At 38.2% G+C, this 21,588-nt stretch overlaps 1 protein-coding gene and 1 long non-coding RNA gene across 4 annotated transcripts in view; one reads left to right on the forward strand and one right to left on the reverse strand.

Moving 5' to 3' along the window:
• Nucleotides 1-2,233: 2,233 nt before the first annotated feature.
• Nucleotides 2,234-15,529, reverse strand: RIOK2 (RIO kinase 2). Its single transcript, XM_072031210.1, has 10 exons — nucleotides 15,375-15,529; nucleotides 15,053-15,191; nucleotides 14,120-14,236; nucleotides 13,008-13,183; nucleotides 11,222-11,310; nucleotides 8,553-8,744; nucleotides 8,065-8,157; nucleotides 6,675-7,184; nucleotides 5,865-5,958; nucleotides 2,234-2,551 (listed from the first exon to the last, which is right to left on the reverse strand). Exons 1-10 carry the CDS (start codon nucleotides 15,438-15,440, stop codon nucleotides 2,390-2,392), a joined length of 1,638 nt encoding a protein of 545 aa, XP_071887311.1. The 5' UTR covers nucleotides 15,441-15,529; the 3' UTR covers nucleotides 2,234-2,389.
• A 16-nt stretch (nucleotides 15,530-15,545) lies between these two features.
• Nucleotides 15,546-21,588, forward strand: part of LOC140000680 (uncharacterized) — a 30,843-nt gene continuing 24,800 nt past the window's right edge. Inside the window, exons 1-5 of one of the 3 annotated variants that reach the window (XR_011805811.1) lie at nucleotides 15,546-15,672; nucleotides 16,403-16,491; nucleotides 18,010-18,050; nucleotides 19,542-19,604; nucleotides 20,146-20,263. This is a non-coding gene — a long non-coding RNA (uncharacterized lncRNA). Of the gene's footprint in view, nucleotides 15,673-15,918; nucleotides 16,492-18,009; nucleotides 18,051-19,541; nucleotides 19,605-20,145; nucleotides 20,264-20,444; nucleotides 20,501-21,588 lie in introns of those variants that run through there. The other 2 variants (XR_011805810.1, XR_011805812.1) reach the window with 2 other exon arrangements.

Below are 21,588 nucleotides of genomic sequence, written 5' to 3' on the forward strand. Positions count from 1 at the left end.
GGTCTGAAGAGGCACTCCAATCAAGACAGACACAGATGCAGTGGCAAAAGCTTGAAGCACGAATGTAAATACATTGCTGTCACACACATTTGTGTAAGAGCCATAAACTGTACATACTAGTTGCTTTGCTCAGCTTACTTTTATTTCAATTCCAGTAAAGTCTTCTTTTTGATTTGGAAAAAATCCAAAAGTAAGGATGTGTGTTCTTTAATTACTGTACAGTCTTTCCCAAAGAAAAATTATTATTTTTTTCTTTTTTTCTTTTTAAAGATGCAGCAGTGAAAAATTGCTAGGCAACCTTTTATCTCTGTCACTTGCAAGTTTCAGTACATACTGTTTCATTTATAGAGTGTGCAATGCACAAGGTGTATCTACTCTTTATCTTCATGTTTTGTTTACAAATTAATGAACTAACATTGTGTTTGTTTACTAAAACATTTAAAACCCATTTTGTTATTACCCGCACATTCCTTGCTAGGTGAATTTGCTAAGATAATCAATAATGCTATTGTCTTAACCTCTGCCTTCCCAAGGCCTTCCCAAGTTCACTCTAAAGAGAACTCTAAACTTCATTCCATGTGTAAACTTTGTGGCGACCTTTGATGACTTCAGATATTTCAGGAATTCTGCTGCTTTGAAAAAAAAAAAAAGGCTTAATAAAGATATATTAAGCTGTAACTCCCTCACTTACTCTACTCTCTGAAAAGTCTCGTCTGGCAGAGTAAATGAAAATGATAACTTACAGCCATCCATTAGAATACCTTTAAAAGAGTTAATGGATGCTTTAAAGGAACATTTTGAAAATAAACAGCATGGATTTCCATCATTCCATCCTTTCTATTCTCATGGAGCACAATCAAATGGGACAGGCTTTGTATATTTTTGGAACCCATTACCAAGACAGACTTAAGGTCATGCACCAGAAAGAACTCACCCACTGTGAAAAGCTCTAAATTAGAAGCCAAAAAGTGCGTGCACATCTTATGCAAAGAGCTTCAACTGAAATCTTATTAAGCAGTCACTGAAGCAACCCCTTAACAGATAAGAGTGTAGAAACATAAAAATATGTTTTTTCCCTTTACATTTAAAATGGAAATAAAATTAAATTCAATTAGGCTGCTTTTCTGCCCGTCCTAAAAAGAGCTATTTGCATCAGGAAACAGCCCTACATACCTTGATAACAATCACATTTAAGATTTAATTGGACTTCCTTACTTCTGTCACCAGACCTTCCTGCAGCTTTGATGCTAAAAGAAACACTTATCTATTACATCTCTGCACCGGCCTGCCATGCTTTTAAGAATGTATACCGCTGCTAGCTAAGACTAGGTTTTTTATTGTAAGAGCAAAAAGACAGAAGTTGAAAACTTTCAAAGCAGAGCATGCTGCAAGACAGGACAGAGGCTGTAATTCTCAATAGACTAAAAGCTGATTTTCAGTTCGGGTAAAGTAGAATATAGATAGTATCAGGTGTGAGTAAAAAATCAACCTCAAATCCAAACTTCCTCATTTCCCCAGCCAAGTAAAAGATTTAAAACGTTGCAAACTATGGGTTGATGACAAACTTTACCATGTCATACGTCTCTAGGAAGGCTCTTCACCTAAATCACAGATACATCAAGATACTTGTTTTTCTAGGTCTTCAGAGACCCAAAATAACATAAAAAAAATACATGGTAATATTTTTTAAAAAGAGAAGTTCAGAATGCCCACCACTTTTTGTAAATTGTTAAATGAATTAAATTTATTGTTAACTGCACAGCCAAATTCAAAACCTGAGGGACTGCCAGATCTCTACAGCACTTATTTATTCCTTTTATCTATAGATCTTTTCAAGATCTATACAAGACCTTGGAGTGAAAGGAAAAACAATAAGAATTGCTTGGTTCAAAGATGATCCTTGTACAGGTTCAAAAGAAATTTTAGAGTGTTAAAAGCTATCAGTTTTTATTTCCTTCTGATTTTTAATTAAATCAAACAAATATCTGTTTGTAACCTGAGGGCAGAATTTCAGATTTAAATTTTATGTTGTAGGAACAAAGGAAAATTTTTAAAGAGGAATCCTCTGCACATCAGAAGATTCTTAATCTATACAAAAACAGTAAAATTGACCTAAAACAAGATACTGCTGGAAATGCTGTACTTAAATGAGCTTACCTAGTACTACTAATTTATTTTAAGTTACAGTCAATATTTTTAACTAGGAACACAAAATAAAATCATGCAAACAAAACCAGAGGAACCAGCATGATGTTTATTAGTTTCCAAAAATACGTGGTATTATTAAGAACTTTTTCCTCCACTGTATAAAAGGATGCTTGGTTATTAGGTAACTGTTTTAGCTGTATGTACTGTGAGTTTTCTCATGTTCTGTGGCAGCTATGATAAATTATCCCCAGAAACTAGCTGCATCCAAGCTTGACTTAATGTTGTGCATATTTTCTCGACGTTGTTTGGTATAAACGTTTGCCTCTCCTTTCTGTAGTCGTCGCCTCAGAGCAGACTTCTGCTGTTTTGTCAGCTGACGTTTTATCTTCCTTTTCACCAGTTCCTACAAATAAACAAACGATTCAGTATCAGAACTTTTTGAACATCATTTAGTACTAACATTATCATAATGATACTATATTCTCAGTACTAACATGAACATGTGGTAGTGAACCTGTCGAGAAGACCACCATGCGCTGAGCAGCTGGTGATCCACACCAGGGTTAACTTGAGTTTGCCCAGGCCTGCCCTGTGCTGTGCTGCCCATACCGTGTGGCCCCAGAACCCCCTGTGGGGCTGCACAAATCCCTTGGCCTGGGGCAAACTCAGCCAGCTCCTTGGGACAGAGGAGCCTGCAGGCAGCTTCCGCCTGGTTCCAGTGATTACCACTGCTCTGTGGTCTTGCCTTTATTTAGCAGAGCAGAAAGAAGTTATAATAAGAACTTCACCTCTTCTCAACAGCAGAAATTGAGCAAGCAGAGTTGTTTCTTTGTAAGAAAATCATGTAATTATCTCAACTGAGTGAAAGGGGAGAACCTCTGCTACAGACAAGGTCTACGGTATAGCTATGTGGTTTGGAGTCCGGGTCAGGGCTCCAGCATTTAAAGGGGTGTATGATCACCTGTGCTATTTTTTTTTTTCTTTTAGCATTAGCTCTAATAAAAAGCATCTTAGGTGATATCTTGCAGAATTTAGGTGCCTTTCATTCAGGAATCATAATGAACCAGTACTTTTCAGTGCAAAACATATGCCTTCAGCAAAAATGATAATGTCCTGTGCTTGGAGATTTGACAAACATCTTGTAAGTAGAAAAAGGACCAAGAGAGTTTGCTCCAGCACAAGGAGTGATCTCCTTGTCCTTATCAAAACCCATGAATATTTTTTACATCATCATGTTTTCTCCCCCTTTTTCCACCTGAGGACAGGGCTAAGAGAAGCATGAGGTACATGCTGGTGCAAAATTACCCCACAATCTAGTAACATTTCTTTTGCGTTTACCCCAATTTCTCTTGCCTTGTTTTTTGTTTATGATACTGTCAGCACATTAAGTAGTAAGTTGGTAGTTAAGTCAGGAACCAGAAAGAATTATTTTGGCACTGTTTAAAAACTGCTGTGACTAATACAACTAAATTATGCAAATACAAGGTAGTAAATAAATCCAGGTACCCAATCCTGATTTCAGTAAGAATGCTGTAGTAATTACATAGTATTCACCTGAATAGTAGTTTCCTAAGCTTTACCACATGCAGGTTGACTATCAAAAATGTGAATAAAAAGAGTAGTATAAGATCTGTCTTTCTTTCCTCGGAAGCTTAGCAGAACTCAGTATTTAAACAAGAGCATTTTGGAAATTAAATCTGTGAATGCTCTTTAAAAATATTCCAGAAGAAATTCCTGAGGAAAGCTGGTAAGAACTAGTTTAAACTGGGCCACTGATTTTTTTCTTCTGTCAGTAAGACAATTGTCATCCTCTGCTTTTTATAGGCAGAGCTCTGAAAGAAGGCTTCTCTACTTCTCCCACTTCAGTGGACAGATGACTTCTTTCACAGTTCATACAAGGCTCGCTAGAAGAAACTTTGCAATACAAATACCAGATATTTTCACTATGCAAAAATGTAAATGCACAAAATACTACTGCTCAACCACAGCACGCAAGTCTCACTAGTCTCTCCATCATCCTAAGCCTGACTGTAAGCAAAATGAATAAACAAATCTATCATTTATTATTTAAATTTTTGCATAGTTTGCATTATTTCCTGTAATTAAATTACAGCAGTCCCTACAAAGATTTGTACAAGCACAACAAGACATTTTATTTTGTCTGGAATAGCTTATTGTCTGTAACTCATAAGGCTTTCTTTTTGGCACAGTCACCCAGCTATGACTGCACCTACTGCTATTACTGCTATTGTTTATACATGCCCATATGAATTCCTTCTGTGTGTTTAATCTGGAAACCTGCTTATGTTTTAATGTGTTTCTTCATTGAGAAAGCTATATAAACAACAGAGAAGTGCTAGAAGCAGTAACAGGCATTGGCTCTAAGAAGCTCAGTGGGTCTTACTGCAGTGCCTTTTGTGTTTTTAGTTTTGCAATCACGTTCTGATGTTACAAACAGCTCATCATGCATATCCTTTCTTTAGTTCTAGTATTCAAAAGTTCAAATAAGATTTAACAATGGGCAGAAACATTTTACTTAGCGTAAGAGCATATAAATGGAAAGATTACACAAAGTAAATTGACACAGGATGTTTATGTGGCTGAATCTCTTGAAAGCTGCTTCTGCTTTTATCTTTCTTTTAGAACATAATATTAGGTACTTAAATGCCATTTGAATATTTTAACAAGTTTGATGTGTCTGCCTACAGAAAAAACACATGTTCGCTAAACAATCAGGAAGGTTTCTACAGTGAGTGACCACTGCTACCACCTACTGGTGTACAGAAATATAATTTCAAATAGGGATCTATAGGCGATTCCAAAAGAAATCCTACACATTTAGGTTAGCAAACTGAAAGGGAAAAAATATGTATCGCATGGATCAGAAGCCAGGCGATTCCTAGCATTTATCCTAGCATTTATCCTAGCTCTTCTTTACTTCATTTCATAATTCAAGGCTAATTCTTTTTCTCCTTAATAAGGCACAAGGCCATGTCCTACAATAAGAATTGTAGGGATGATAAGGGATGACTAACAAAGTCCCTCTTCCCTTCACACGAAGTCCTGTAAAAGTTTTACACAACTTGCAAACATGCTGTTCCCTAACACATTTATTTATGCATAAAACTGGCCTTTCTTCCATTTAAAATTTAGATACACTCTTTAAAATGTGATAGAGGTAGCCATACTGGATAGTATACTGAGTAGGGATGAAGAAAGATGTAAAATTCTGCCACAAAGTATTGATTTATGTAATGCTGAAAGTCAAATTCATATTGCCAAAGACACCATGACTACAATGAATTCATATATATGTTTCAGAAATGTGGTAAGAGATGTGTTAAAAAGACAGATGAAAAAAGGCCAAGTTAAATCTTTACTCAAGCATGCAAATTTAAAATACAAAAACATTAATTATGGGCAACAGAATTGATTTCTAGCAACAGAAATGAAATTCAAGTTGCTAATGCCGGAGTAGAGCTTTTGTGAAAGAGCAAAGAACAACACATGAAGTACAGCACTGGATATAATTCACTTGTAAACATGTAGAAAGCATCAGACCTATTTTCTGTGAACATGGAACTACAAACCAAAGATGTACATAGTAGTAATCAATTAAAGACAGTTACTGCTAACTAGGTATTTGTAAAAATATCTTCAACAGCTACGTCCTAAGATGGTATCAGAGTAAACTAGACAGTAGCAGTAATAATTACCGGTGGAATGGTTGAACAGCTCCCAACACTGCTGGCTGACGTACTTTTAGTTCTTGTTCTGTGCTCCGCAATATGAACCATACTGTCTTCATTTCTAAAATATGTAAATTAGTGTTTTATTCCATTCAGTGAGATAAACATCATTTCTCTTTATGAGCATCATGTTTCAGTCATTTTTTTGATATACAATCAAAAGTGCTAGCAGAACATTTGAGTACTACAGAAAGAACACTTACATTTGAAATATTAACACTATTTCAAAAAACACATTTTATGACAGGAAGGATTATAGTGCAATAACCACATACATACTACACAAAGTAGTGTAAGACAAAGAAGCTTCAGAACACTAAAAAGATTAATTCAGATTCTGTACATTGCCTAGGTGTAGAATTTCATGAAAAAAGAAAAATTCAAAAAGAAAGCAGGGTATATGAACTTTATATATGCATTCAGGTACACGGGGAGCTTGCAAACTAATAGTTTGAATTTTATATAAGAAGGGGTTAGCTTAAAGGTAAGAAGGAATTTCCAAGTGTGTCAGTAAAGGCATTAAAAGCCACATAGTATGACATTCAGTAAAATATATTTGAATAATATATTCCAAAGAGCTTGTTCTTGCTAATTTCAGCCGAATGAGGGGCAGAGGCTGAGAAAGAGCACTCTAATTATAAACTCACTTGTCAAAACTACTTAGCAGCAGCAGCATTGTAATATAAAAAAAAAAACTTTTACTCACATTATTACTAGAAATAAAGAAAAAAGAAGAAAATTTCACCACACCACTAGACAGTAAATATAAGTATTTACCTGTAAGGTCTCAATTCCTTATTTAAAGTTGACAAGTCAACCAGATCAGGGCATTCATCGTTGTCCTTATCACTGCTGCCCTCTGTCTGATTTTCAGCAGCATTGTCAGGTATTCTTTTGTGCTCAGAAAAACCAAGTGCACAACTCTCTGCATCTTCACTGGACTTCGAAAGCACAGGCTGCCCTTCAACCTTTTCTAAGGCTGAACTCAACTCTGACATACTCAGTCCTTGTGAATTTTCACTACTTTCTGTGGCTTCAGCATCTTCACTGTGATACAAGTCTTCAGAGGTTCTGCTTTCAGAAACCACTTCATATACGAAGTCTGCATTGTTTTCTTTATCTTGGCTGAGGAAGTTGGCGTTACTTTCAGCATCTTCTACAAATTCCCTCTCCTCTGTGGTATGATCATCCTCATCAGAGCACTCTGGGAAAAGCAGCTCATCATCTTCCTGCATTTCCTTTGTATAACCACTGGCAGCAATCTCTATGTCAAGAGAACTCTCTCTCCTGAAAGAAATAGAAGTGAGCTTTCTTTTAATATATCAAATCATTATGCTGTATTTTGGATTAAAAATACTATCAAGTTAGACTATAATTACCATGCTATTAACAAAAAGAGTATACTCCATTGGAACATAGGTAACATATTACAGTGCAGGGCTTTGGGTAGTTAGCAGAATGTAGCCTGACAGAACCAGACTTTCATACAAGATGATTCCATCTTCATAATCAGCACTTACTGAAAGCAAACAATTTGATTTTAACAAATATAATACTTAAATTATGCTTGTGCAAACAGAACGATGAAGGACACACACACAGACAATTCCCCTTTGAGAAAGGGCTCAGAGTGATATAAAACCCTTTTAACTGAAGCAGCTTTGCTCTTAAAATATGTGAGAAAATAGTTTGCTTTTCAAAAGGGACAAACTACAGTAGGAGAACTTTGAAGATAATATTTGAAGAGGCGGTCACCACATGTACTAGCATTTTGAAAATTAAATTTAAAATTAAAAACTAAGTTAATACTTGATACCCCAGGACTGTTAAATATGGTTTTAAGAGTCAGAGAAACTAATTCTGCGTCACTGTAACATTTACGGCATTTGGATGTATCTCTGTCCCCTAGCTGCAAGAGGTAAGACAAAGGAGACAGCAGATTTTAAGACGTGCTTCAGTTTTTGGAAACCACTTTTAGTAACTGCTAATGAAGACAGTATGGATCCTTTTTACTGTAAGAATGACAAAAATATTTCAAATTGCATAGTTAGGCTCTTTTTCCCCCTGTTCACTTCTAAAATCATCTCTCAGAGGCATCCATTTTTCTCAGAAAACCAACGTAACTACCATAACATGGGGGAACTAAGAGTCAGCTGGCATTTTTTACCTGATATCTTGGAATGATGGGAAGAGCTCACTCTCATAGTTGAAGCGTTTCTTAAAAAACTCCTTAATGCAGTTAACATCCCTGTCAAAATACCTGTTTAAAAAATACAGAATTGTAAAAATGCAATAATCAAGGAAATTAAGTCTACTGGTATGACAAACTTTTACTCTACTTTCTTGCCTTTTATTTGAAAATTAATAACCATCAGTGACTCCAAGTGAAAAAGTACACGTGTAGGTATACATACATAAATGCAGATTATTTCTATTCATTTCTTAATTGAAAGAAATAATTTTAACTGAGAAGCAATTAATTACACATTTATCCTACGGAGATTTCTACTCATTCATGAAACAAATTGCATTTGTAGTGTATGGTGAAAACATTAGAAAAAGAATTTGAAGCAGGCTTACGAAAACAAATCATGTTGACTATTTGTTGTTATCAGCACTTAACTGGTTTATTTTGCATACATCATTTGTACGTACCATTCAGCATTTGGATGTGATGTTGATATCATCTGAGGGAAATCAATCATAGTGACATGATCATCATTATCCAGTATGAGATTAAATTCATTGAAATCCCCATGAATCAAACCATGATTGCCAAGTTTTACAATTAGATCCATTAATTCACTGTAGACAGCAGCAGGGTCTTCGATGTGGTGTACTTGGCATCTGGAAAGTTAAATAAAAAAGAAAATATCCTGAACCCTGAAGGAATTAATTTAAAAATATAGACAAGGCATATGAGTTACATCTGAGAGAATGACAGGGTCACAATTTGAGTCATAAGGGATCTCCAGAGGTTACTACTCCAATACTCTGCTCATAGCTATGTCAATTCTGAGATTAGATGAGACTAATCAGAGCTCTACCAATGTGGGCTTGAAAGTTTCCAGGGATGGAAACATACTGTGCAATCTCCACCACACTGCCCTCATGGGGAGAAAGCTTCTCCTATCTCCAGGTTAAATCCCTCGTTTTAACTAAAGCCCTTTGTCTCTTGTCCTCTTATCAAACATGATGGTTATGCTGCCTAATTTAAACAATGTGTCCTGGTTTCAGTTAGCACAGAATTAATTTTCTTCCTAGTAGCTGGTGGAATGCTGTGTTTTGGCTTAGGATGAGAAGAGTGCTGATAACACCCCGATGCTTTAATTGTTGCAGAGCAGTGCTTATACTAAGCCAAGGACATCTCAGCCTTTTGCTCTGTCCTGCCAACGGGCAGGCTGGGGGTGCAGTAAGAGCTGGGAGGGGACAGACCCAGGACAGGTGACCCAAACTAGCCAAAGGGGTATTCCATACCATCTGACGTCATGCTAAACAATATATAGGGGTGGCTAGCCGGGGGGAGGGGGCCGGACTGCTCGGGGTTAGGCTGGGCATCGGTCAGCGGGTGGTGAGCAATTGCATTGTGCATCACTTGTTTGTACATACTATTACTTTCGTATTATCACCATTGTATCATTATTATTATTATTGTTATTATTATTTTGTTATTATTATTTTCCTGTCTTATTAAACTGTCTTTATCTCAACTCACGGGCTTCACTCTCCATTTCTCTCCCCCGTCCCAGAGAGGGAGGGGGGAGGGTGAGCGAACGGCTGCGTGGTGTTTAGCTGCCGGCCGGGTTAAACCACGACAGCCTTTTCAGGATCAGCGAATTTTTATGTCTGGATTGTTTTAGGTAACTTAGGTCTTCTTGTATTCAAATGCCATTCAAATGCCTCACAAAAAACGTGTTTTCAAGACTAAGCTGGGGATAAGGCAAAGCCAAAAAAAAAAAAAAAAAAAAAAAAAAAAAAGCTTAAAGCACTCCAGAATATACTCCAGCATAAACTCCAGAATAAAAGCAAAGTATATGTTTTGCCCCAAAAGTGCACAGAATAGACATCACCTTATTTTTACAAGCAGAATAAATAGGCAGCTGTCTTATTATACAGCTGTCAAGAAGCCGTCATTTACAGCTATTTTGTGATATATTTTGGCCTGAATGCAACACTGTAGTGTTATGAGAACATATCAGTTGCACATACAAACAAAACACAATGGAATTCTAGCAGCTCTGTAATAGGCTGCTGTTGAATATTTTCATATTAACAGCAAAATTAATTGGTGACATTTCTTATAGCCAGAGGTCTGTATCATAAAATATATCATTTGTTCTTTGAATTTGGAAGTCATCTAAACTGGTATCTTCTGAGATGCTGATCACCTGAAAAAATTCTCATCTAGTACAGCATCTCCTTCAGGAAATGCTTAGTTAAAACTGCAGAACTGGGATAGCATGGTAAACCTCACCTGCAATGCTCACATGTAACTTTAAAGCTTTCTGTCTACAGGACAGATATGGAACTATTTAACAAAGGCGGGGAAACGGGATAGAATAAAGTCTTAAAAGGCACTTCTTCAATGTAACTCTTCAACTGTATACTTTGGGACTAATTACACTGAACCTTTGTTACTGTACATTATATAGAGTATCAAATAGCTATTTTGCATTCTGCTATGGAAACAAAACAAGCCATTCATTCACATACAAAATTCAACATTTTTTCATGTTTCTGGATGTTGAAAAACTGAAGAAAAGTAATCTTCCTTGAGCAAAAAACAGCGTTCAATGCACACAAATACATAAAATAAAAAATAAAACAAACAAAACCCCCCCAAAAAATCAACACAGAAGTTCTAGAATGGCAAGTTGTACAAGTTGTAATCCTACCTGAATCTTTACCACATCATGGATCATGAACTGGAGCTCAGAACATGAAGGATATACAACTCAATACTGAATATCATTGAATAGATAACATATAGAACATAAAATTTTTGTGTAGAAAATGGTTGTAGAACTAACCTCTGTATCACATTGCTCCTCTGATGTATTCCGTACTTAAAAAAAAAAAAAAATAAGTCTATTTCACCAGTCTCTTTGGACAAAGAGAGTATCTTTTTAGTTTTCCTTCTCTCACCGATTTCTCCAAGTATAATGAAGCAGAACCCTAGCCGTTCTGGGCCTGACTTTATTCATGCTTTATTCAGCATGATCAGAACTGACTCACACGACAAGGAAAAACATCATCCCTGCTGTCTTACTGAACCTATCATTGTTAGGGTTTCTGTAAAACAGACTTCAAGCTTCCAAACTTACAAAGGGTAGCCATCAAGGAGTTCCATAATAACTGCATGCCTGTTGTAGTCTACAGGTTTTGGAACAGGAAATCCTCTGTCATACAAAGCCTGGAAAGAGACAACATATTGAAAAAATAAAAGATAACCATTAAGAAAACATTACATACCTGACAAACTACAAATATAAGATAAGCAGTTAAGCACCATTGTGGAAGCAGCATCCTACACATTATTCAACTGCTAACTGTAAAAATCAAATCATGTGCTTAAGGAGGAAGAGCAATCTGAACTTTCACTACTAACTATGCTTCTGTATTTTCCAGAGTTTAGTTATCCTGCAGGTGGCAGGAAAACACAACGGGATAGAAAAACAGCAGAATCGTATCTGGTCTGTTAGCTTAAGAAACTACCAGCAGATAATTGGGAATAGGGTGTTAGAAAAAGGTTCCACAGTTCTTGTAAATACAATTTGGCCTGGTCAGGTAATCCACACTCAGTCTCAGTAAGGCAAAAGTTTCTTCTTAAATATTAATATCCAGCATTACACTACATTAAAGATTAACTAAAGGTAGGCCATAGTATTTTGTAGCTCTGTTAGCTTGCTCTAACCGTATTTACCGAATCGTTCACTTGATTCACAGAATGGCTCAGGTTGGAAGGAACCTTAAAGACCACCTGGTTCCACCCCTTCTGCCATGGGCAGGGACACCTCCACTACACCAGGCTGCCCAAAGCCCCATCCAGCCTGGCCTTGAGCACCTCCAGGGATGGGGCATCCACAGCTTCTCTGGGCAGCCTGTGCCAGTGCCTCACCATCTTGAGCACAGAATTTCCTCCTCATATCTAATCTAAATCTACCATTATTTTAGTTTAAAACTGTTAATCCTTGTCCTATCACAACACTCCCTGAAAAAGAGTCCCTCCCCAGCTTACCAGTAGGCCCCCTTTAGGTACTGCAGGCTGCTATTAGCATTCCCTTAAGCCTTCTCTTCTCCAAGCTAAATAACCCCAACTCTCAGCTTTTCTTCACAGGAGAGGTGCTTCACCCCTCTGATCACCTTTGTGGTCCTCCTCTGGGCCCACTCTTAACAGCTCCACATACTTCTTGTGCTGGGGGTCCCAGACCTGGATGCAGCACTCCAGGTGGGGCCTCACAAGGGCAGAGCAGAGGAAGACAATCACCTCTCTCCACCTGCTGGCCACTCCTCTGTTGATGCATCTCAGGAGGCTGTTGGCATTCTGGTATGCAAATACTTCTGGCTTATGTCAAGCTTTTCATCCACCAGAACACCCAAGTGCTTCTCTGCAGGGCTGCTCTCAGTGTGCTCTCCTCCCAGTTTGAAACTCACCGCTTACAGACCTAACAAATACTCCGTAATTATGTTTGCGGACGTGATCTAAATTGACAAGACTAAAATACTAGTAGATACTTCACGAATTTTCACTAGCATATAGGAAAGTTCTCTCCATTGTTTTTTCTAAGACAAGGTTAAGTGAAATGGTGATAGTTTATTCACTGCCTTTATTAAGATTCAGATGACTGGACAGCTTCACCTGAAATTTTATGGAAATTGCTTCAGTTCCATACGACTTCCATGGCAAAGTTTGATTTTATCACTTGAAAGTATACAAGATGCATTATCACTGTCATTCTTTGAAATGTATACTTTAAGTCCACTAGAAACAAACAAATAAAAAGCATACATCCTAACATACACTGCAAATACGAAGTGATGAGAAGATAATCTGAGAAGTACATTCCAGACTATTACATCCTTGTTAATATGGTGCAAACAACCACCTACCTTCATGTAGGCAAACTCTTTCATTGCTGCTAGCCGGGATAAATACAGCCATGACATTTTGTGTCTGTGCTTATGGTAGTCACGCTTGTTTTTCAGGCTGCGAAAGGAAGTTCTTCCAAGCCTGTGCAATTTCATTGCAAACTGCTGCTCGTCTTCATTTGCAACAATATAAATATCTAGGAGAAAAAACAGCAGCACAGATCTGAGAAATAAATGGTATCTGACAGGTATATAATGAAACAGTGCAGTGAGAAATCTGTTACTTGACTTCTTGTAACTATTTCTGGAATGGCAAAGTCTACTACACTTCTTTTAACAGAAAAGACAAACAAATTTGTATATTATGTATTACAAATCTGAACAAGAAGAAATCATTGGTGAAGAGATTATGCTGCTCCACTAGTAGAATATCATAGAATCATTACAGTTGGAAAAGACCTCCAAGACCATCTGGTTGAACCATCCATCTGATCTGAAACATATTTCAGACTAGGGGATAAGAAGTAACTTAATGGCACACTAGAAAAGACTTCTCTTGACTGGACAGAAAACTCAAGGTACCTCTTACTTTAAAACAGTGTTAGCAATTGGCTATGTTTCATTTTTACCATTTGTCCCCAATAATCCTCTTCTTTTTTTTTTCGTCATTTTTTAATGACAAAAGACATGCTGTGTCAAATTACAATCAACATATGAGCATGAGAAACCAAGATAGCACTCCAATAGTTTGGACTGTATATTACTTTTTTTTTTTTTAGGTGGGATGAAAAATTTGATGTTAATCTTTTTGACAGAAGGCTTCCAAATTCTTTGCAAGTCACAAGACAACTGTCACCTGTTTGCAAAATACCTTTTAAGGAGCCATCCAAGAATTGTACAAAGTGGTCAAAGTGGAACAACACTTGTGAAAAAAATCAGATGTAGTCAAAAGACTCACACAGAACTTGAAGCGACCATAAATTTTGGTGTTTGACAGATTAATTGATATGACTATCCAAAGGTAAATTCACCAATACCGGGGCCCAAAAGTAAATTCACCAACAAATTAGCAAAAATACAGACCCGTTTCTTCTAAAAAAAAATTATATACTGAAAACACTTTTTTAAATTACCTGATTCTTTGCCAACACCCATCTGGTTTCCAACAGAACTGATGACTTGCCGGGAAGACAGAGTTCTCAAGGCAAGGTAATCATATCCTGCATTAGTTAACCGATAGCCCTGGACAGCTAGGTAAAAATAAATTACACAACATTTAATTCCATATTACGCATGTGTTTCTTTTAAAAGAAGTTTCATTTTGGTCTCTCTTTTTTTTTTTTTTCCTGCTTATGGTACACAACACCCAAATAGTATTTTCACTGTTGGCTAGCATCAACCCAACTTGACAGTAAGTTTAAATTCCTGCAAGCTTTTTGAAAACTAACTGGATAAAAAGTAGACATTTTGTTAGCCCCTTGGTAACGCAGGCAGTGACAATGGTTCAAATTGCATAGGATTACTTTGAAAGATGATTACTTAGGAGACACGGCAAGGATTCAGTTTTGTTTTAAAGACCTAAACCAAACCTTAATGGTCTGAAAAATGGAGACAAAAAGGAGATGAATTTCATGAAGACTCCCACATTGTGCTTGCAAAGCCAGATGCAAGTGCAAGACTGAAGGAAATCCAATGCTGCTAACAGAATGGGACAGAACAAATACTACTTTAGTGATCGTTCCTGACTGGCTGAAGGTATAAGGCTTTTGCAGTCTGCTCTAGTTTGTCTGCTATAAGACTATAACACATTTGGGTTGATCCCTATGTGAACTTAAATACTACCTTAGCTAACAATTATTTATTTTATCCACGAATTCGGACGAACGAATCCATGAATTTCAGAAACCAGCAACACCACTTGTTGCTGAAGGAATTCACATTCCCCAGCTAGCCCCAAGGCGAGACGGGGCTCACAAACACCCTGGACACCCGAATGTACCGAGCTACCGCCCTTCTGTGGCGCAGAAGAACCGTGATGAGGCTCCCAGCGCAGGCCCCACACTCACTTTTGGTCCGCTCGTAGGCCAGGAGCTTGTGCTTGGCCAGCTCCCGCAGCACCTTGTTGCAGCCGCCGTGCTTCAGGCTGGCGATGGGCGCCACCAGGCTGCCAGGCACGATCTCGTGGTTCTTCATCCCCATCTCCACCTGCCGGGGGGCGAGAGGGAACGGCCGGCGGCATCAGCGGGGAGGGGAGGGGACGGGAGGGGAGGGGGGGGAGCTGCGCCTTTCCCTTCCCTTCCCTTCCCTTCCCCTTCCCCTTCCCTTCGTTTCCCTTCCCCTTCCCCTTCCCTTCCCCTTCCCCTCCCCCTCCCCCTGTCCCCATCTCACCGCGGTGAGCACCCTGAAGTGCTGCCCACTGAGGTACCGCAGCACGGCCACGTTCAGCTTCCCCATGGCGGCCGCGCCCCCACCCCCCTCACAGGGCTGGCCGGCCTCACGCGGACGCACCGCGCATGCGCACGCCCACCCCGCCCTCACCGGCGGAGCCTGTTTTGGGTCCTGGCAGCTACATAGAGACGCATATCCTCCGATGTATCTTCGCATACCGAGCTGGTAGCAAAGTCGCTTACAACTCAAAATAGAGACAAAACAAGCCTCTACGAATCGAGACAGGATAAGACTTAAGGTGATGGCTTAACCCCTCGCTGTACTCTAAAAGAATTACTTGTGTTGCATGTGTATCTGCCCAGACCGATCCAGTGGGAACACCACCCACGGCACCAGACACCCAGAGCGCTGCCCCCGGCTGCAACTGCGCATGCGCGGCCACCGCCCACGGCCATGAGGCTCTGTGTGTGTGTGGGGGGGGGGGGTGGAGGCTCCCAGTGCGCATGCGCCTGGCAGCCCCGCTCGGTGCGCACGCAGAGGGCAGTGGGGCGGGGCGGGGCGGTTCCAGAGCCGGAGGTTGCGGGTTCGAGTCCCGGGGCGGACACGTTTCTTCGCCGTGACACCCCGTTATTGCCATAACTAATAGCGGGGCCCAAAGAGGCAGAAATACAGCTGCAGCCATCCCATCTGTGTGCGGTTAGGTGGCAGTACCTGGGAACAAACCATGTCTAACCTGCGGTGTGATGTTGCTCACGGAGGCTGTTTTTCCAATATGTGTTATCAAGGGTAACTCTGTCTGCACCGGTGAACGCGAAAACGCCCAGCAATGTTTCTCAGGCGCTCAAATTTTGCTCGAATTTTGCAAATTTTAGCTGACAGAGATGCAGTTCGCGAACCGCTGCCTCTGGGGGGCGGCAGTGTTTTAGAAAACAGGAGATGAAGCTGAGGTGTTCTTTGGTGGTGGTGCTTTCCTCCTCCCTCCTGCAAGATGGCATGGCAGAGAAATGGTTTTCTGGTTTCTCATGTAGGTCCTCGTGTAGTCCTTCTCATAAGCAGCCTATAAGGACTAGTCTATAAAGTATTTCTGCTAGAAACATGAGGAATATGTGACTACAACGTGAGTATCCAAATGAGGTAACTCCATGCAAAAAAAGGGGATGTTAACTCCCTGTATAATCAGCGAATTAAGAGGCTGGCTGTTTCAATATATGCATAATATAGCGGACAGCAAGGCTATCCATAATTTAACTCTTGGCTCTTAAGGCATCTGGAAAGTTGAATTTGTGAAATCAGATCTTCAGTTTCAGCATGACCAGATGAACGGTTCAAACAAACAAACAAAAAAGCAAAAACCAAAATGTGATCTTAAAGTCAGAAGTTTAACCATGAAACTTCTCTAGAAGTCTGTACTGATGTAACTATTAATAAGCACTGTAAAAAATACTGTTATTTTTGACTGGTCAGTATACCTCTAAGGACCTGGCTGACATCATGAAGAATACACATAAGTACATTCAATTTCTTGTATTTTTAAGCATTATAGGTTTCACCCATTTTATATGCATGCGTGTATATGTGTATGTACATGAATGATCATTGTGGTGTCAGAAAAAACTCAGTGTTTATAAAGTTTTTCTAATGAATAGCAGAATCCATGCCAAGTGTACAAATGGTGCACGCTCTTCTGCAAGGAGTTTTATAAATCCCCAAAACCTGTAGGTTAATGTAAGGTTTGAACAGTGCAGTTCATATAGTGGGCTCTTTCATAGTAGTTTTAGGAAACTACTGTTCTCAAGATAGATATGAATGCTTAGCAGTTTTATTGCTTCAGGAGTTCCGTTTCAAATGAAAATTAGTAATAAACCTAAAGGGAATAGATTGTGGGAGCCTTACAGTTTATAGTTTAGGTAATTGCTAAGGTGTCTGAATTAGTAAAAAAAAAAAAAAAAAAAAAAAGTAATTGCTGTATGTATAAAGAGCCCACAGTGGTGGCTCTATGTTACCTACATGTTTATATCTGGAATTTTAGATCAGCATTTGGCACTTGTCAAGGAAGTGTTTAGTCACTTCGTGAGCCTTAGTAGGTGGTCAGACAGCTCCTTTTGCATTGGAGTTGAGGCTTGTCTGATATGTGTGAGGTCTAGCTGGGGTCTATTCCCCCATCGTAGCTGAAAACAGCCTCCAAAAGGCTGTAAAGCAGGGTAGTGGATATTTTCAGAGTGGATAACATGGGAACCTTTCAGCTTTAATTCAGTAATACAGAATGTTTAACACTTAAGTCTTTCCTAAAATACTTACTAACTCAGCTTTTCAGATTCTTTTATTTGTTAAAAACTATAGGGCTTGCAAAGCACACCATTATTTTAATGCTCATGTTGAGCAGTATGTAAAGCTTCGTGCTCGTGCAGTACATTAGTGAGGTTTCTTTCCACACATGCAGGCTTCTCAGCTCTGCCTCATCGTGGTGGTACTGCTCTCAGTAGTAGGGATAAACATAAAGTCTGAAAGGTTGGCTCGTTTTCTAAGCTAGTTAAGTTTCTTATGTATGGTGAGAGACTTCCAACAAGTTCTATACACAGTAGTGTGTTTTTTAGACATTAAACATTTAACATTAAAGGCAGTCTTACTCTTGCAGGTAACAGCCCCTTCCTGCAGACTGAGTGGTGCTAACTTAAGGTGTGTGGCAGTCAGAGGTGGGTACAAGTTGATGCCATGCGGTAAAATTGTATACATGTATATGCCATTGGCAGTTCTTCTGACTGGTTACTAAGGTTCTGTAAGCCAAATTCTATAATCATCAGTCGTCTGGTTGTTTGCATATGTCTTAAGGAGGGCAGTCATTTCTCTTTGTCATTGTGATAACTGCTTAGTTTTCAAAAAAGGAAGGAAAGACAGAGAGCTATTATTATTATTATTATTATTAATTATTATTATTATTTGAATTTGAATTGCTGTCCAGCCAGAGACATGGGTGCAGAGGGAGTTTGTCTGTCAGATGCCATTTAGAGAGCTCTGGTATATAAATTAGAGTGGAGAGATCAGAATGAGCCTCGATACTACTTCATTTATTTGATCACAGTGTGGGGAGAATTGAGACTTTGAAGCCAGTTTCTATGTGTTCAGATTGAGAATAAAACCATGAGAAGAAAAAGAGTAGAGCTCTCTCCTGGGCATAGAAAACTGGCAGGCTGTGACAAAGCGAGAGCTCTCAAAACCTTCCTTTTCCTATCAAACCTCAAACTTGGACCTGTCATTTTCTGGATTGCCAGTTTCCTGCCAGCCCACCTATTAGGTCATTAGAGATTGGAGGTATGTCCCTTCTAGGCCCTGGGTAGACTACCAGAGGGGCAGTGTCTAGCATCAAATGAACCTAGCTGCTCATTTTTGAAGCAGTAAGGACCTAGTGTCAGAAACTGGGTTTGTTGCTTGAGCCAGGTTCTACTGACTGCATATGATTGACTCCAAGCCTGGACAGATATTCTCTCCACTTGAATACGTCTTTTACCAGAGCATAACAATCAATTTACGCTGACATACTTGTCAATTTTTATGTTTCCCCACCTGTAGATTGCATCTCACTGTAGGTTGCATTTTAGTCTCCTAATTTATTCCCTGATTTTTATTTTTATTTTTATTTTTATTTTTATTTTTATTTTTATTTTTATTTTTATTTTTATTTTTATTTTTATTTTTATTTTTATTTTTATTTTTATTTTTGTACCACCTCATTAGTGAATGTAGAAGAAAATGCATACTAGCCGCGCTGCATCCAGAAGTGCAAACCAAAGTGCTATAGATAGCATGAATGTAGGAAAAACACACTTTATTGTCTTGATGAAGAAAAATAAGCTTTAAACTGACTTTAAATATGTCATAAGACTTCATGGTATTAGAAAACATGCTAAAACAGGCTGAAAAAACTATTACGAATCTCTAGTTTTCCAACACGTTCTTAGACTAAATCTTTTGAGATTCAGAGCTATTGTCCTCACTTTAATGTGACCTTCTTTAATTCAACCTTTTAATACCTTGAATATACATCTCTATGAGCCTGTGATAATATTAAACAATCATAAAGTCAATTGTTTTATAACTATTACATTATGGATTCTTTGTGTTTGTGGTACACTGAAAATTTGTTCATTGATCTTTTGCTTAATTCTGCAGATACTTTTCTTACTACAGCCTGCATACAGAATGTTCTTTAAATGAGCACAGAATGTGCTTCAGGTAATTTAAAGGCTTCCTGGCTTTCTTAAAAATTATATTGATTTTCACCTTGAATATTCACCTGTCCTTTATTTTTAGAGATATACGGGGAATGTGGGAGGGGAAGTGCGCCTTTCCCCCTTTTTTTTGTCACTCAGCACAAGGACAGTTATTGCCCAGCAATAACAGTATGTTCCATTTAGAGTCCAAAGCGCTAATATCATTACTTTTTCTCTAGCTTTGATGTAAAAAAAGATCCTGATTGTGGTTACAGAATCATAATCCTTCAGTATTTATTTTGAGGAGCTGTGAAGCCAACTTGTAACTGCCTTTGTATTCTACAGCTTTTTGTTTACAGCCTTTCTTCCTCTCTTTTTTAATCTTATTTTTAGAAAAAATATAATAATGTTGCTGATAAGAGAAATGTGGCAGTCTTTCAGGCAAGTAAGAATAACCAGTATTAAACAAAAGGTAGAAAATCAGAAAACTATTGGCTATAAGCTGCTAGCTTGAAATGAGACTTGTTTGTTTTCAATAAGTAATTTTCTTATATCTCTTCAAGAATGAAAGATTCTCAGTGAAAGCTAGTAGTTAAAATTAATATCCACTTGATGTGAAAATGGAACAAACATCAGAAGGACCAAGCATTTTGCTTGGCTAAAGAAACTGCAGTTCTCAAGGTAGGATGATAATTCTAAATGAAAAATTTTCATTTTTAAATACTTTTAATATTTCACTTTTAGAATTTGCATTTGCTTTCAAAAAGCAAATGTGGTTGGATTAGAAAGGTGTAAACTTGTACGTTCTAGTTTATTTTTAAAAGTGTTAACTTAGGATTTTTTTATTTTTATTTTTTAACAGAGGAGGAATTTATCTTCGTTGGGAATTTGTTAATAGATATTTGACGTATACAATGGGTATGCATATACCATTTGGATTTTTTTCTACTGTAGCTTCACGCAATTTTTGGCATTGTAATCTTTCAAGATGTCAATGCTTCTTTATACATTTCATGCGCTTATATGTAAAGTATGTTTAAATAAGCCACTGTTTTCAGTAGATCCTGCTTTTTCAGTGAAACTCTCATTTTGAATATTGTGGTTGTCAGAATTCTGAAGTAGCAATGCAATAAAACAAGTTGTATAAGATCTTTTATATACAGAAACCTAGATGTACACTTTGCATATATGTACAAGTGCTTTTCTCTGGTTACAGTGTTTGCAGTCTAGTGCTAGTAATCTTTACTATGAAAGGACTTTTTATTTTTTATCCTTTAGATAATTTTTCTTTATAAAGAAATATAATTAAAAGTGACTTTATTGCTAACAGTTTTGAAGTACTGAAATTACACATGCTGCCTATTTTTCAAAACCTGTTACTGCTAATGAGTTTTTTATCATTATTCTGCAAAGAATGGTGATGTTATGAATTGGTATGTTATATTGTCAACAAGCATTGTTTTTGAAGAAAAGGTTTGAAGATATTCAAAACTATCACTGTTGCAACAAATCTATTGCTTTCTTTTAAATAGTTGCGCCATCCATTACAGTCCTTTGAATTCTGACAGTAATTCAGGCAAACAGGAGGAACCAAAGACCAGATGATGCTTGTGTAGCAGGCATTTTTCTGTTCATTGCCAAGTGCACAGTTCACTGTTCGGTCACCTGTGTCGGCTGGTTTAGTGCCTTTAATGCAGTTCTCTGCATGCTCCCTATTCTATAAAGCTTACTTGGGGACTTCAGACATTGCCTGTCTTATTATTCCCTAAGGAAGGGTAAGGCCTTTACTGTCCAGCTGGAAGGATCACTAATTAGAGCCCTTGCTTTGGCACAGAGTGTGTCAAGCCTGCAAGCCTTCCTGCTGGGATCAATGGCATTCATGTTTGCTTTCATGAATGCACAATGGACAGGGATCTTGGCAAAGAACTGCCTATTTAGCTTGTGCTGAGAAGCTGAGTCTTCACAACATTTTAAAGTAATTGTAGAGGTAGAAAGGGAGCTATAAG

This window comes from Anas platyrhynchos, chromosome Z (genome assembly GCF_047663525.1).
Source record: "Anas platyrhynchos isolate ZD024472 breed Pekin duck chromosome Z, IASCAAS_PekinDuck_T2T, whole genome shotgun sequence".
Taxonomy (NCBI): domain Eukaryota; kingdom Metazoa; phylum Chordata; class Aves; order Anseriformes; family Anatidae; genus Anas; species Anas platyrhynchos.